Source organism: Anastrepha ludens, chromosome 2 (genome assembly GCF_028408465.1).
Source record: "Anastrepha ludens isolate Willacy chromosome 2, idAnaLude1.1, whole genome shotgun sequence".
NCBI lineage: Eukaryota > Metazoa > Arthropoda > Insecta > Diptera > Tephritidae > Anastrepha > Anastrepha ludens.
This window is the reverse complement of record NC_071498.1, coordinates 27422981-27437075: the sequence shown is the minus strand read 5'-3', so window position 1 is coordinate 27437075 and position 14095 is coordinate 27422981. Positions and strand designations below refer to the sequence as shown.

The 14095-nt window shown below is 34.9% G+C and overlaps 1 protein-coding gene across 1 annotated transcript; it reads right to left on the bottom strand.

Moving 5' to 3' along the window:
- Positions 1–2916: 2916 nt before the first annotated feature.
- Positions 2917–12696, bottom strand: LOC128866638 (transcription elongation factor 1 homolog). Its single transcript, XM_054107534.1, has 2 exons — positions 12397–12696; positions 2917–3158 (listed from the first exon to the last, which is right to left on the bottom strand). The coding sequence occupies exons 1-2, from the start codon at positions 12510–12512 to the stop codon at positions 3026–3028; spliced, it is 249 nt and encodes an 82-aa protein (XP_053963509.1). The 5' UTR covers positions 12513–12696; the 3' UTR covers positions 2917–3025.
- Positions 12697–14095: the final 1399 nt, after the last annotated feature.

Genomic DNA, 14095 nt, shown 5'->3' with positions numbered 1-14095 from the left:
AATTACACTGTGGCTCCATACACAATTTTACACCGAGTTACAATAACTATAGCTGAATGTACATACTTTTAATTACTGCGCTATGCATAAAAATTCCTGCGCTTCGGTATAAAATTGTAGTGCTAATGAAATCATCATTTGCTTATGCCAAAGATTTTTGTCAAGGCGAATTGAGTACAGAAGCTGCCGTTTTCCCAAAACAATTACTTTACCTTTTCCGATTTTGACAAGTCTGTCGTCATTACAGTAAAACTCGCACTTTGACGATTTTCTTGACTTCTTGCTCTTGGTGCTTAGCAAATGAACTGCATTAACTAAAGGCAGAGCAATTAACATAACAAATTGCACATAAGTTGCGAAAGTAAATGCCTGATGCAGAGCAATTCGTAGAGTTGCATGCCTTGAAAATGAAATTTCATATGTTTCATATTCAAAGAAAAGACCTGAAGCAAAATTGATTTAACTGTGTTTCCATATATATAATTAATTTATTATATTAATTATTATTAGCCACAATGGGTCGGCAACGGTCTAAGTGGATTGGTACGGAGACCGAATCGCCTATAAAAAAACTAATCAATATTTTTTCAAACTTTTTTTTTATTTTGAAGATTGAACATTGTCATTTATGAATAAATAATAATATCGTTCAAATGACTGCTTTACAGTAGGCCATTCAATCAACCCTATTTTTAAGCACATTTTCGATTGTTTGGGCTCCAATTTCATGAATGGCAACTTCGATTTCGTGTTGCCAACGGGCTTAAATCACAGCTCCGAGGCGGCCAATTGATATCGGAATTTCGGCTGATTATTCGGTTTTCAAAAACGGTAGCCAAAACTTCGAGTGTAACTTTGGCAGTGTGACAAGTTGCACCGTTCTGTCGAAAAAAAAATGTCGGCTATGTCATCTTCTTCAATTTTTGGAAACAACTCATTAAGCATGTCACGGTAACGCTCACCATTTGCTGTAACCGCGGCTCCTCGCTCATTTTGAAAAAAAAAAAAAAAAAAAATGGCCCTATGATGCCGCCAGCCCGTGACTTGTTGTGGATGCATTTGCTTCTCTACAGTTACGTGCCCCAAATCCGACAATTTTGCTTATTGACATAGCCACCGATGTGAAAATCAGAAAAGAAGACTCACCACTTTGGAAATGGGTTTTCAATATTTTCCAATTTTGTTCAAGCGTATAGCGTCCCATTTCGTAAATGTCAAGCCCATAAGTAAATTATGAACTCCTTTGACATGTCATTTGTGTACCATTCTCAAAAAGCAAACGCTATATGGCCCACCCTGTATATAAAATAACTGACCAATTCGGCGTCGCTTCGTTTTAATTCGTGAGCGAACGTAAAGCTTACAAAAAATCGCTCAATTTGAAGATTTTGGTAAGTGTTATTCAAATATTGTTCGGAACGGTGAAACTTCGTGAACCGCCTGGCAACAATAGCGAGCGATTGTGATACCAAAATATGAACATGAATTCTCCTTGATGGTAACATCAGAACTCGCCAGAAGATAAGAGCTGTCATATATAGAAATTGCGATATTATTAAGCACATGAATAAATGCAGGGGTGCATGCGCATGGACGATTCAGTTAGAAATTATACTTGCGAGCGAATAAATGAAAAGTCATAGAGTAATTCAGTCTTAAGCTGAACGTGTACATTTATAAGTAAAGTGTTGGAAATAAAGTAAAGCAAGTGAGTTGTCATTAATTTTTATGCTTTATTCAGCAATCAAATGATCGAGCTCAGAGTTACTGTAAGAGATTTAAGATTGTTTCCACTTTATTACGTTTTTATTCAAATAAAATATCTAGCAATTATTCCTCCGAGTTCGATCACTGGATTGCTACAAGAGGAATTGAGTACTGAAGGTGGCGCTATTAAAAAATAATTACTTTTCTCTGACGTTAGCTACCTTCGCAATACAAAACATTGTTAAAGCACAAATGAATATAAAGCCTCCAAATGCAGTTTTTTGCGTATTTATGCGGAAGACGCCGTGGCTAGAAAGTATATGTGTGCGCGCATAATTTCTTGTGTTTGGTTGTTTCCATTGCTTTTGCATAGTCTTCTTCTTCACAAACAAGTATTTCCCCTTCCTTTTGTTTGTTTATAGATGCACTCTTGAGACTCGGCGAATTCGGAAGGCGCGATCTCTTTCTCTATCATTCTTGGGATAACTTAATTAAAGGGACAAATTAATTGAAACACATCTTGCTGGCTTTATTGAATCACTTCGTTATTTTTCGATTCCTCTTAGACACATTTGACTTACGACTCAATACCATATGCGCATTCATCTCTGCTTATATACATGTGCTTTATAACTATTTTTATGATATAATAACGTATTTTCTAGATTTTGGCAACTCCTATATTTTGGTGAGTTGTGTCTCGCTCTCTAGTGTGAAGCGAATTTATGTTTTTGTTTCGTTATCTTATTTACTCAGTATTGTTTGCATTCGGTGCACGAAGCCTCTGGGTTCGTTATAATATGAATGACATCATTGTATTGGTGCAAACGAAAACAAACTGATGTTTTGTAAACATGTAAACAAACGAAAACAGCTGTTTTAATTTTCAATTTTATGTATTTCACGTAAAACAGACTTAGCATACATACACGTCGATAAGTGTAGGCACTTTGAGAGCAAGCCAAAAGGCAACTTCGAGTGAAAAACCTTGACGACAACTTTTAATGGGATACCAAACAAGCCAGAACTAAAAATTTCTGCATCCTTCTAATCATTTGTCATATATTTTTACACATTTGCCACTTTGTCCTTGAATCATATTTATACCAAATCAAATTTAATAATTCTCAAAGTACATTTGACTCCATAAAGCTATTAAATAATTATACATTTAAAAGAAAAAAAAACTTTTTAATATATTTAAATATTTATTTAATATTAAAGTAATTAATAGTGCACTCTATATGAATGAACATACATCTTGGATAGTAAAAAAGAAACTAAATATATGTATAGATAAAACAGAAAATGCTAACCATTAGTTAGCAGTTTCACAAGCATCCACCCAATCATTGTAAACATCAATGGGTTCGGATAAAAAGTTTATACTAGTTTGAAAATCTTCGAGGCAAACTCTGCAAGTAACCTTCGCAGTATTACGGCTTTTGTCCCTGAAATAAAAAAAAAAATGTAATTTAATATCAATTTAAAAACCTAAAATACGTTTATGTACATTTCATTCAAATGAAAGAATCTAACTTATTTTTTTTAAAAGGTATGTTGTTGTTGTTGTAGCATCATAAACATCCCCATGCATATATGAGGGATACTGCTGAACAGTCCTTGGCCGGATATAAATCCGGGTAATTCCGGTTACGTAGAACCGACTGTCGTGGGAACGATAAATCCAGGTCGTTCCGGTTACGTAGAACCCACTGTCGTGGGAACAAAAGGTATGTAGTTTATATTGATGTTGCTTTTCGTAAAATTGTTTCTTAATGTTTTTGAGTAATACCAGATTCAGGAAAGATTTTATGCTGCTTGTCAATTCAACGATAAAATATGCTAACAATTTGTTCCAAATTTTATCCAAATTAAATTTTTCTACCACGTTTAAGATTTATGAATTCAGTAAGATTTCAGCTGAAATAACCGGCCTAGATAAATACTTTAGTATTATTATCGATAGGTGGTCCCTTGCTCTCTTAAGTTTGAACAAATTATTTTGAAAACAGCGCTCGTTTTAGAAAGATCGTATCCTTAGCTTTTTATCTGAGGCGACTGAGTTTCTGAATAAAGACTTAAAATCTCTCTGGGTCCCATAAAGTGTTCGAGCCCTGTTCCTAATTTAGACTTAATTATTCTCTTATCTGAGTATGTCAAGCCAGTTTCTGTAATATTCTCGATTGAAACAGTCGATTTGAAGTCACACTTATTTGTGTTTCTGTTAAAAAAAAAATTTCGAATTGATCAACAACCGTGGTAGTCAACTGACGTGCTCAAAAAAAAAAAAAAGACTCGTGTCGATTAGCTTATAGAAATATTGAAGAAATTCAACTGAGGTAGTTCAAATCACGTCTACAACACCGTAACAGATGAGCTTAATCCGACAAAAGTGTACCACTATATATATATATATATATGGGGCATTCTTTCTGAACGTGAGACCCCCTGCCCCCAGAATAGATTTTGACGAAAAGAGGTCTATGAGGGCTTAAAATGTAGGTAATTATGTTTACTTTCGAAAGCAAAGTGGCACTTCTTGAACTTCAAAATGGCGGATCCTTCCTTCCTTATACTCCACAAGCTTGCTCACAAGAAAATTTTGCTTGCGCAATTTAAGGAAGATCGTGTTCTACGACTTATACAACCTTTAGAGCCAATTTAAAGACTTAATTAAATGACAGGTGTCACTATTGCTGTCAATAATTGAAAAGTCATTTAATTAAGTCTTTAAATTGGCTCTAAAGGTTGTATAAGTCGTAGAACACGATCTTCCTTAAATTGCGCAAGCAAAATTTTCTTGTGAGCAAGCTTGTGGAGTATAAGGAAGGAAGGATCCGCCATTTTGAAGTTCAAGAAGTGCCACTTTGCTTTCGAAAGTAAACATAATTACCTACATTTTAAGCCCTCATAGACCTCTTTTCGTCAAAATCTATTCTGGGGGCAGGGGGTCTCACGTTCAGAAAGAATGCCCCATATATATAATTGGCGTCTACACCCTTTTTGGGTGTTTGGCCGAGCTCCTCCTCCTATTTGTGGTGTGCGTCCTGATGTTGTTCGACAAATGGAGGGACCTACAGTTTCAAGCCGACTCCGAACGGCAGATATTTTTATGAGGAGCTTTTTCATCGCAGAAATACACTCGGAGGTTTGCCATTGCCTGCCGAGGGCAACGTTCTCTCTGTGAATTCCGAATGGTAATTACTCACCAACCCATTCGGCTACGGCGGAAGCATATTAATTTTTTTGCAGTAGATTAAATCAAAGCTATATAGAACGGAAAAATAAAACCTCTTCTAATGTAATTGTGCCGAACTCTGGTGGCTTCCAGCGTAGCAGATATTGCCCGTTATTTTTTAATGATATTAACTTTTGCTTTTCATTAGTTAAGTTTCTAATGTATGATGATGATTTAAAAGTTTACTCGATGGTTAGAAATGTAAATATCTCAAACATTCTACAGGTGTACAAAAAATCGATTACTTCTCAACATAAAGAAATGTCAGCAAATGTTGTAGTACACAAGAGTTCTTGTTTCTCATTCCCTTAATATAATTTTCTTTATTTTTGAAGTCTATAAGGACTGTAAGAAATGTAAATTCATAGACAATTTTGAAATCTATATATATAAAAGAAAGTCATGTTAGTTACACTATTTATAACGCGAGAACGGCTGAACCGATTTGGTCGAAAATTGGTGGAGAGGTAGCTTAGAACCAGGAGACGGACATAGGATACTTTTTATCCCATTCGAACGCGTTTCCGTGAAGTCGCTATAAAATGTGGTATAACAAAAACGCATCTGATATGGAATAACAAAACGCAAATGACAGCTAAACGTCATTTTGTCTATGGTTAAGTAGAAAATTTTATAATATAAATTTTGTCAGAAATATATAATCGCAGTAATTTGTATTCTCTTTGAATCATCATTATTAATGCCGCGACCAAGACGATCGAATCTTTCCCGGCAAAGCCGTAATGCAAGAAGGATACGAAACATTTCGAATGAAACGACTGAAGAAGCACAAGGAATTGCCCGTGAAGAGCGCCGCGTTAGTATGACTCGACTTCGTGCTTTCAATCACAAGAGCAAAGCGAAGCAGCCCGTGAAACGGCTCGGTTGGCAATGCGAAGTCGTCGAGCGAATAACAGAGATCAACAAGTAGATCATTTTCGACGCACAAGAAGAGAATTATCAAGTGCTGATTTGAATCGAGCAGCGTTTCGATATAATTGCAACACTGGTTACTGCTTGCATCCTAGCGTTTGCATTGGGCCAATGAACGTTGTTTGCGAGCATTGTGGCGCATTGAAGTTTTCCGGAGAAACGCCCGGATTGTGCTGCCTTAGTGGAAGAGTGATATTGCCATTATTCCACCAAACACTGCCAGTAATTCCAAGATCAACGGCTGCTGACGAAATAAACGCTTTCCTCAAATCATGAAATCTATGGCGCTATGTGAAGAAACTTCAGCTGACAACAAACATGAGAGTTGCATTACTTAATGATATATCTACTGAAGATTTCTCTGAGCAATTACTGAATATCGGTAATGGTCGAGTACCTGTCGACGAATCGATTTCATTCCCTCAGAATTTCTGCAACTTTGTCTTATCGAAAGACGAACTTATCAATAAAGTATTCCCAAACATCATTAGTAACTACAAAGTAATGAATGGTTGAGTGAGCGAGCAGTTTTAGCTGCTAATAATAAAGATGTAGATAACCTAAACTACATACAGTACAATTCCTCTTAACCGGTCACCTCGGGACTGCATACCTGGCCGGTTGCCGTTTTGGCCGGTTAATCCGAAGTGTACTTGTATAATATATTGTATACATACATATAAAAAAATGGAGAAGCATTTTTTACATATTTATGTATTTCATATTTACATATGTTAATGTGTTACATAAATAAAATATAAGTGTAATAATTATTTTTTGAAAAAGTCTGTGAATTTATTCTGTTTTTTAACCTTCAGTGAATTTCTGAATGCGACATCCCCCCATTTTCTAATCACCACAACGTCTAATGCTGTTGACTCATGTTGCTGCTCAATGTATTTCATTGCAATTTCCATCACATTTTGGCTTCTTCATGAGAAACTACTCTCATCATCTTCCTCTTGTTCTTTGTTTGCTAAATCTATGATTACGTCATCATTCAAAAATTCATTTTCAAGGTGTTCGTCACAGTTTATCATCCAAATTTCCAAATCTTCTGCCTGTAATGATTCGTTACCCGATAACTTTTGAAGGTCTTGTAAAGTAGATTTGTTTTCTTCTTCTTCAGTCCCTGTTTACAATTAGATTCTCAACATCTGGCCAAAGTTTTCTCCAAGACTTAACAAACGTTGAAGAGGGCATTTTTTGAAATGCTGTAACTAACATATAGATAACGTCCTTGATATTGATCTTTTTGATGACTTCTAAAAGACCTTTGTCTTCACTCTACGAATGTTGCAGAATTTCAGAAACAAGTTTACGCCTGTATCGTCTCTTTAAGCTTTCGATCACTCCTTGATCCATTGGTTGCACTAAGCTTGTCACATTAGGAGGAAGATAAACTAATTTTATGTCATCTACAGCGCAGTCATGAGGATGGGTTGGAGCATTATCTAACACAAGAATTGCTTTAATAGGCAAGTTTACCCTTTTTAAATGTTTTTTAACTTTTGGAACAAACTCCAAATTAAACCACTCTTTAAACAAGTCTGAATTCATCCACGCTGATTTTTGTGACTTATAATAAACCAGAACGGAAGATGGATTCAAGTTTTTGAATGCCCGTGGTTTAGCAGACTTGCCAATAACGAAAAGAGGAATTTTATGAGTCCCTGCTGCATTCGAACAAACGGCCACTGTAATACGTTCTTTGTTCTTTTTGAAGCCAGAGGCAGACTGCTCATGACTGCCTAGAAAAGTTGTTTTTGGTAACATTTTAATGTTTAGCCCGGTCTCGTCCATATTATAGACTTGTTCTGGAGATAATTCCTCTGTTTCAACCATTTCACCAAACTTAGTCTTGAATTCTGTCGCACCAGAAGTATCAGCAGACATTTTTTCTCCACTTACATGTGCGAAATGAATTCCGTGTCGCTTCTTCCATCGATTAAGCCAACCATCACTTGGCACAAAGTCACGTCCAATATTAATCTTCTGGTAGATAGCCAAAGTTTTTCTTTCAAAATTGGGCCGCCAATCGGTGTACCTCTTCGACGTTCCTGAAGAAACCAGATCCACAAAGCTTCATCGACGACCTCGCAAATCGGTTTTTTTCTCGTACAACGGCTACCCAGATTTCTATCAGATTCCATTTTCGAGCAAAACTCCTCAATGGAACGCCTATCTCTTCGCCAGTCATTTACAGTGCTTTTTCCAACATTAAATTCTGCATATGGGCATTTTCACAAAAAGGTCAACCACGAGTGCAAAACTCAAACTGTTCCTGAAAACTTTTTGTTGATGAATAATAAATCTCAAATGTGTTTACTTTATAAATATAAAAGAATTTTTCTTTTCTTTTAATTTTGAGCCGAAATATACAACGAATATACAAAATTTACAAAAATCTAACTCTTTTGACCAAATATACCAACTTTTTTCCTTGTAATATTCCCTTATTCAAAGCAATACTATGATGTTTTTATAATTTAAAAATCTTCTACTGATAGTAACATAATGTTTAACAAGCAGAGAGACTTAGTGGAGATCGAATAACGGTAGTTTTTTTTGATTAAAAAATAAAAATAAATAATTGGCGCGATATTTTTATGAAGAGCTTTTTCATGGCAGAAATACACTCGGAGGTTTGCCATTGGCTGCCGAGGGGCGACCGCTATTAGAAAAAATTTGTATTAATTTTGCTTTCACCGAGATTCGAACCAACGACCTCTCTGTGAATTCCAAATGGTAATCACGCACCAACCCATTCGGCTACGGCGGCCGCCGAATGATTACTTCTGCTTATATTCGTATGTCGCGTCCGTTACCGAAAGATAGCATTTATTGTTCTCATTAGTGCAAAAAGTGTTGAAGTATAAATTGCTTTCAGACTTTAAGCAAATAACTTATTTCACTTAAGAAAAGTAGCCATTGACTCTCGACAAAAACGATTAATAAAATTTATTGGTGTTTGAAATTTGTCGCGTCCGTTACCGCGAACCTTAAATTTTAAATAAAGTCGTAGAGATTGCACAAGATTAAAATTGAAATTAAAAAGAACAATTTAGCAGCTAATGAAATTGTTATTCAAGTTGATTTTGCTGAAAATTATCGCTTGACATGCCAAAACAAAATTCAAGATGCTCACTTTAATTATAACCAAGTAACAGTGTTTACGTGCGTAGCTTGGGTTTTTGGTGAAACCAAGTCCTATGCTGTTATCAGTGATAGATTGACTCACAGTAAATTTGACATTTACTGCTTTATTTCCAAAGTTATCAATATCTTACAAAACCAGTACAAAGGAGTTACCAGCATTTATATTTTCTCTGATGGAAGCACTTCCCAATTCAAAAATAAATTTATTTTTTCTAGTATTCCAAGACCTGCAGCTGAATTTCATTGCGGAATCTTAGAGTGGAATTTTTTCGCCACTTCACATGGCTAAGGTGCTGTAGACGGAATAGGTGCCGTAGTTAAACGAAAAGTCTGGCAAATCGTTAAAGCAAGAAATATCATTCTCGGTGATGCCTTATGCTTCTATGAATGTGCTAAGAACAACATTGATGGAGTTAAAATTTTGTATATCTCTGGAACACAAATTGATAGTTTTTCTAATCAACTGTCAGAGTTATGGCAAAATGTTCCATATATCAAAGGAGTTAAAAGTATGCATTGGTTTTCATATTTCGACAGTAAATGTATTGAAGTTGCTCGGACGGCCTATTCATTAAAGAAAATAATTAAAATAGACCATCATAAAAACTAATAACTTTCTTCTTAATTTTTTAAGTCGTTTTTACTGTAATATTACTTGAGTTTTTATTTTCAATAAAATTTAAGTGTTATAATGAAAAAAATTCTATTTCCTAGCTCATGGAAAATTTTGTCGCGTCCGTATTTCTTCTTTACTCAATTAAAAAAAACGAAGAGAAAATTATCATATTTCATAAACCTACGAATAACAGTCATCTGTTCGCATTTATTAACATATATATTGTATTTATATAAAAATCCTTAATTTGCTGAATTTTGTATATTTCTGAATGCGCCTCAAAAAAAACTTCTATTTTTTGTCGCGTCCGTATCACTTTATAATTGCTTATAACTACGTACTTATTTGTAAAAGATCTTTCCCGTATATATTAAAATCTAGCACTCGGTCAGCCCTTTAAAACAATATCAATATATATAAACTTTTACTTTGTCTTCATTGTTTTGGACGCACTTAAAAGCGTACAAATGTCGCGTCCGTTACCGTGAAAATGCCCATATATTTTCGCTACGGATTCACCATTATCAATCCGCCTTAGCACTTTTAAACGTTTATCCATCGAAACCACAATTCGTTTTCGCTTTGCACTCATTGTTAAGGAAAGAAATATGTTATGTCCGTACCCACAGCAAAAACAAACCAAATTGATCAAAACGACAAACGACAAAATCCTATCTAACATCGTTTATAGTTTACTTCGCCGGGATCTCCCCGTAATATCAGGGAGCCGCATCGCCTCGCCGGTGAATGTCTTGGAAAATATTGCATTGCGCTCGGCTGTTGTAAACAGGCCGGTTAATCCGTCGACCGGTTAATGCGAAGCCGCTTAAGAGGAATTATACTGTAATTCAAAATGATATCATTGGAACAATGTATTCATTCAAATCCATTGACGGTGTAACAAATGAAGATGAAGCCACCAACTATCTAATTGAATTTTTAAACTCCTTGGATGTGCCTGGCTTACCGTCGCACAATTTACGCCTAAAAGTTGGCTCCGTAGTAATATTCATGCTTCGAAACATAAGCCCACCAAAACTTTGCAACGGTACGCGTTTGGTGGTAAATAAATTGATGAACAATGTGATTTACGCGACGAAAATTCGAAGGTGAAGAAGTTCTCATTCCGAGGATCCCGATGATCCTAACCGATCTTCCGTTTGAGTTTGAAAGACTTCAATTTCCGATCCGTCTTGCATTCGCCATGACCATTAACAAATCACAAGGCCAATCCTTGAAAGTTTGTGGTCTGAATCTAGAAAATCTATGTTTCTCACATGGTCAATTATATGTGGCATGTTCATGGGTCGTTGTAGGTTCTTGCACCTGATAATAAAACAAAAAATCTCGTGTATCACAAGGTGCTTAACTGAAGAGTGCAATCTATTAAAGCGTCATTGAAAATCTTGATTAATAAAAAAATTAACTTAATAAAATCAAAAATCTGCTTTGCCTCTAGGGGCCTCGCTATTGCCTCTAGGGCGGAACAAAGTTCACCGGGTCAGCTAGTAAATAAATAAAATTCCCCATAATTCTTTTCATTAAAAAAAAAAAGTGTTATTCATCTATATAAAACTTCTGTATACTTATTTTACCCCTGGAATATAATGGTGTGTGGATGTCTTGCATCATTACGTGTTGGCCCCGATTGTTCAGATTAAGCGCAATGGCTAGAATTATGTACAAAGAAATTACTCCGATCGTTTGCTGCTGGTTGAATTTTACTAGCAAGATTAGCCGTCCAAAATGTTAGTAAAAGTCTATTACCATCATTTTGCAAAAACTCTTGAGTGTAAAATTTTTGGAGAATCATGAAGAGACAGAGGCTGCAAGAAAACCGGCAAACAAAACGACGGAAAAGCCAGCAGTGTACTTCATGAATAAACGATGTGCGGAAGTTTGTTGTGGAATACATTGCCCTCTTAAAATTTATTGATCAACTTAAATTTAAAAAATTCATAGCAACACCTTGTATACAAATCTTATAACTTTAATTTTTAAACGTTTCTCCTGTAATTTTTGTAATAAAACGCTCGTTTTGACAGATTTGGAGTCGGATGATTTATATTATATTTACAAATGGGTACGTTTGGGGCGAGTGTCCAGATTTCCCACCACATTTTTTTTATCCCCAAAGTCGGAGTTCCTCATTTCAAAACCATGACAAAATATATGTTATACATATATATTTATTTTACTTTTGACTATTTACTACCAATTATGAAAATGATAACAGTAAATCTAACAATTTTATTTCTAAAATTATAGTGATTTAGAGATATATAAATATAGGAATAGACGCATATGTAAATAGGAACAAACCAGATTTGATGTAGCAATAGAAATGAGACAGCAATTGAAATTACAACAGTTTTATCACAACTTCTATTATTGTACAGAATTAAGTTAATCATGCATTAGCCCTTTGCGATTACTTAAACGAAGTCAGTGTAGTCTTTTTATAGCCGAGTGGACTTTATTATCGTAACATGGACAAAAGTTGTTCATATCCCGAACAGTTCGGAAGGAAATATGATGGTCAAACAATTCACCGAGGGTTTTATTTAAAATGTACAGTTTTTCCACTTATCAATGTCGAGGTCAAAACGCAACGACTGGTATAACCATCGACTTTTTTACCAAATTTTTTCATTTGTACCACGGAGTAGATATGTAATCACCGCAAAATGTTCCAAACTAGAATTCTGAAATTCGTACGTGTTTACCTCTAACAACTTACATTTTTACCTCACAAGATTTTTCATGATTACAGAAGGGGCAATTAAACTGCTGATCCAAAGGTTCAATATTTTTCTTCTTTGGCGGTGGTTTTCTCTTCGATTTTCTCCGGCCCATCTCGCTCTAAGCAAACTTGATTAATTTCAACGCGTACACAAGTATAGGCGCTCACTTATTGCTTTTAATCCTCTTTGAAAATTAACTTGTAAGAGCTTTACGATAGAGAGATACTCCAAATGAATATATACGAGGTTTACGCAAATCAACGTTCAGAGACGATTTGTTGCAGGCAGGAATGTCAAATACGCATCGACACATCAAAAAATCGATATTTACCATCGAAATATAACGATTCAACCACGATTTTTTATCAGGGCATCGACTTTTATGTTTATATGCTCATATTTTTATATTTCCAAATTCTTCAGAAATGGAATTTCATACATTTATACAAAATGTCGTAACAAGGTGAATTTATTATAGGTGACAGCAACCACATATAAGTTTAACCCTACATGTATTTGTTGTTGCGTTTGGTCCAAGCATCACGTCAAAATCAGTAATCAAATGTAAACATACGAATGTAAACATACCAATACATACAAACAGAGCATATCATTTTGACGTAAGCGATATCTACGGCGAAAAATTCAGCTGGGTGAATGCTGTCACCTATAATAAATCCACCTTGCGTCGTACAAAGCAAAGATGACACATTAAAAGGTTTGCTCCTCCAAAATAAACTTACGAGGGTAGTTCATTCATTGTGAGAGCGAATTCGTTTAAGATTGTGGTACTAGGCCAATAACATACATATGTGAAGATAAAATATATTGAAAAGTTATCCTTTTATATCCCCGCCTTTTTTCAAACAAATCGGGGCCTTTCTCATATATTTTTATATATTTATAAAAAATACATAATATACCTTCTCATATATTATATTTTTATATATTTATAAAGTATACATTTTGTACATAAGAATGGCCCGACGAAGTAGAAAACATAGGAATCATTTATTTGTGAAGGCAAAATAGAAAAATAGAATTCACTTATTTATTGTGTTACATATGCAAATACTTAGTTATCAATTATACTGTTTAGATTGATATGTGTAATTAAGTGACCTGAACCACATCAACCGTTCTGATTCTTCGATTATAACCTTGAAAAATTATCCTTTTCCATCCCCGCCTTTTTGTAAACAGATCGGGCACTTTCTCATTTATTTATATATATTTATAAAAAGTTTTTTTGAATTTAAATTTCTTGGAAAAATTCGCTAAACACCAAATGGCACGTACAATTCACACTTTGATAATAAGATTTCAGTGATTCGTTATATCATTTTACGCTGACATTTTGATGTATAAAGAAGAAAAAAAAACAAATCACCTGTTTTACTGCCATCTCTCTTTATTTGTTAGTGTCTTTGGCCCGTCCTTGTTCGAGAGCCGAAAATCGCTTTCTCTCCTTCTATCGAGCTCGTGGTTTCGGAGGTTTATTAATATTTTAATTATCCATTAGTATATCGCTTTGAAAAATAACAATGTTAACAAACTCACTTTGGATAAATTTTGTCAAATCTATTAGCTATTATTGCCAGAATTAGAGTTGCCAAAGTGTCGTCATTTTATATAATGTATTCATACTTGTCATACTTGTGTAGTATAGAAAAAAAGTGTAAATGTATTTTTGGA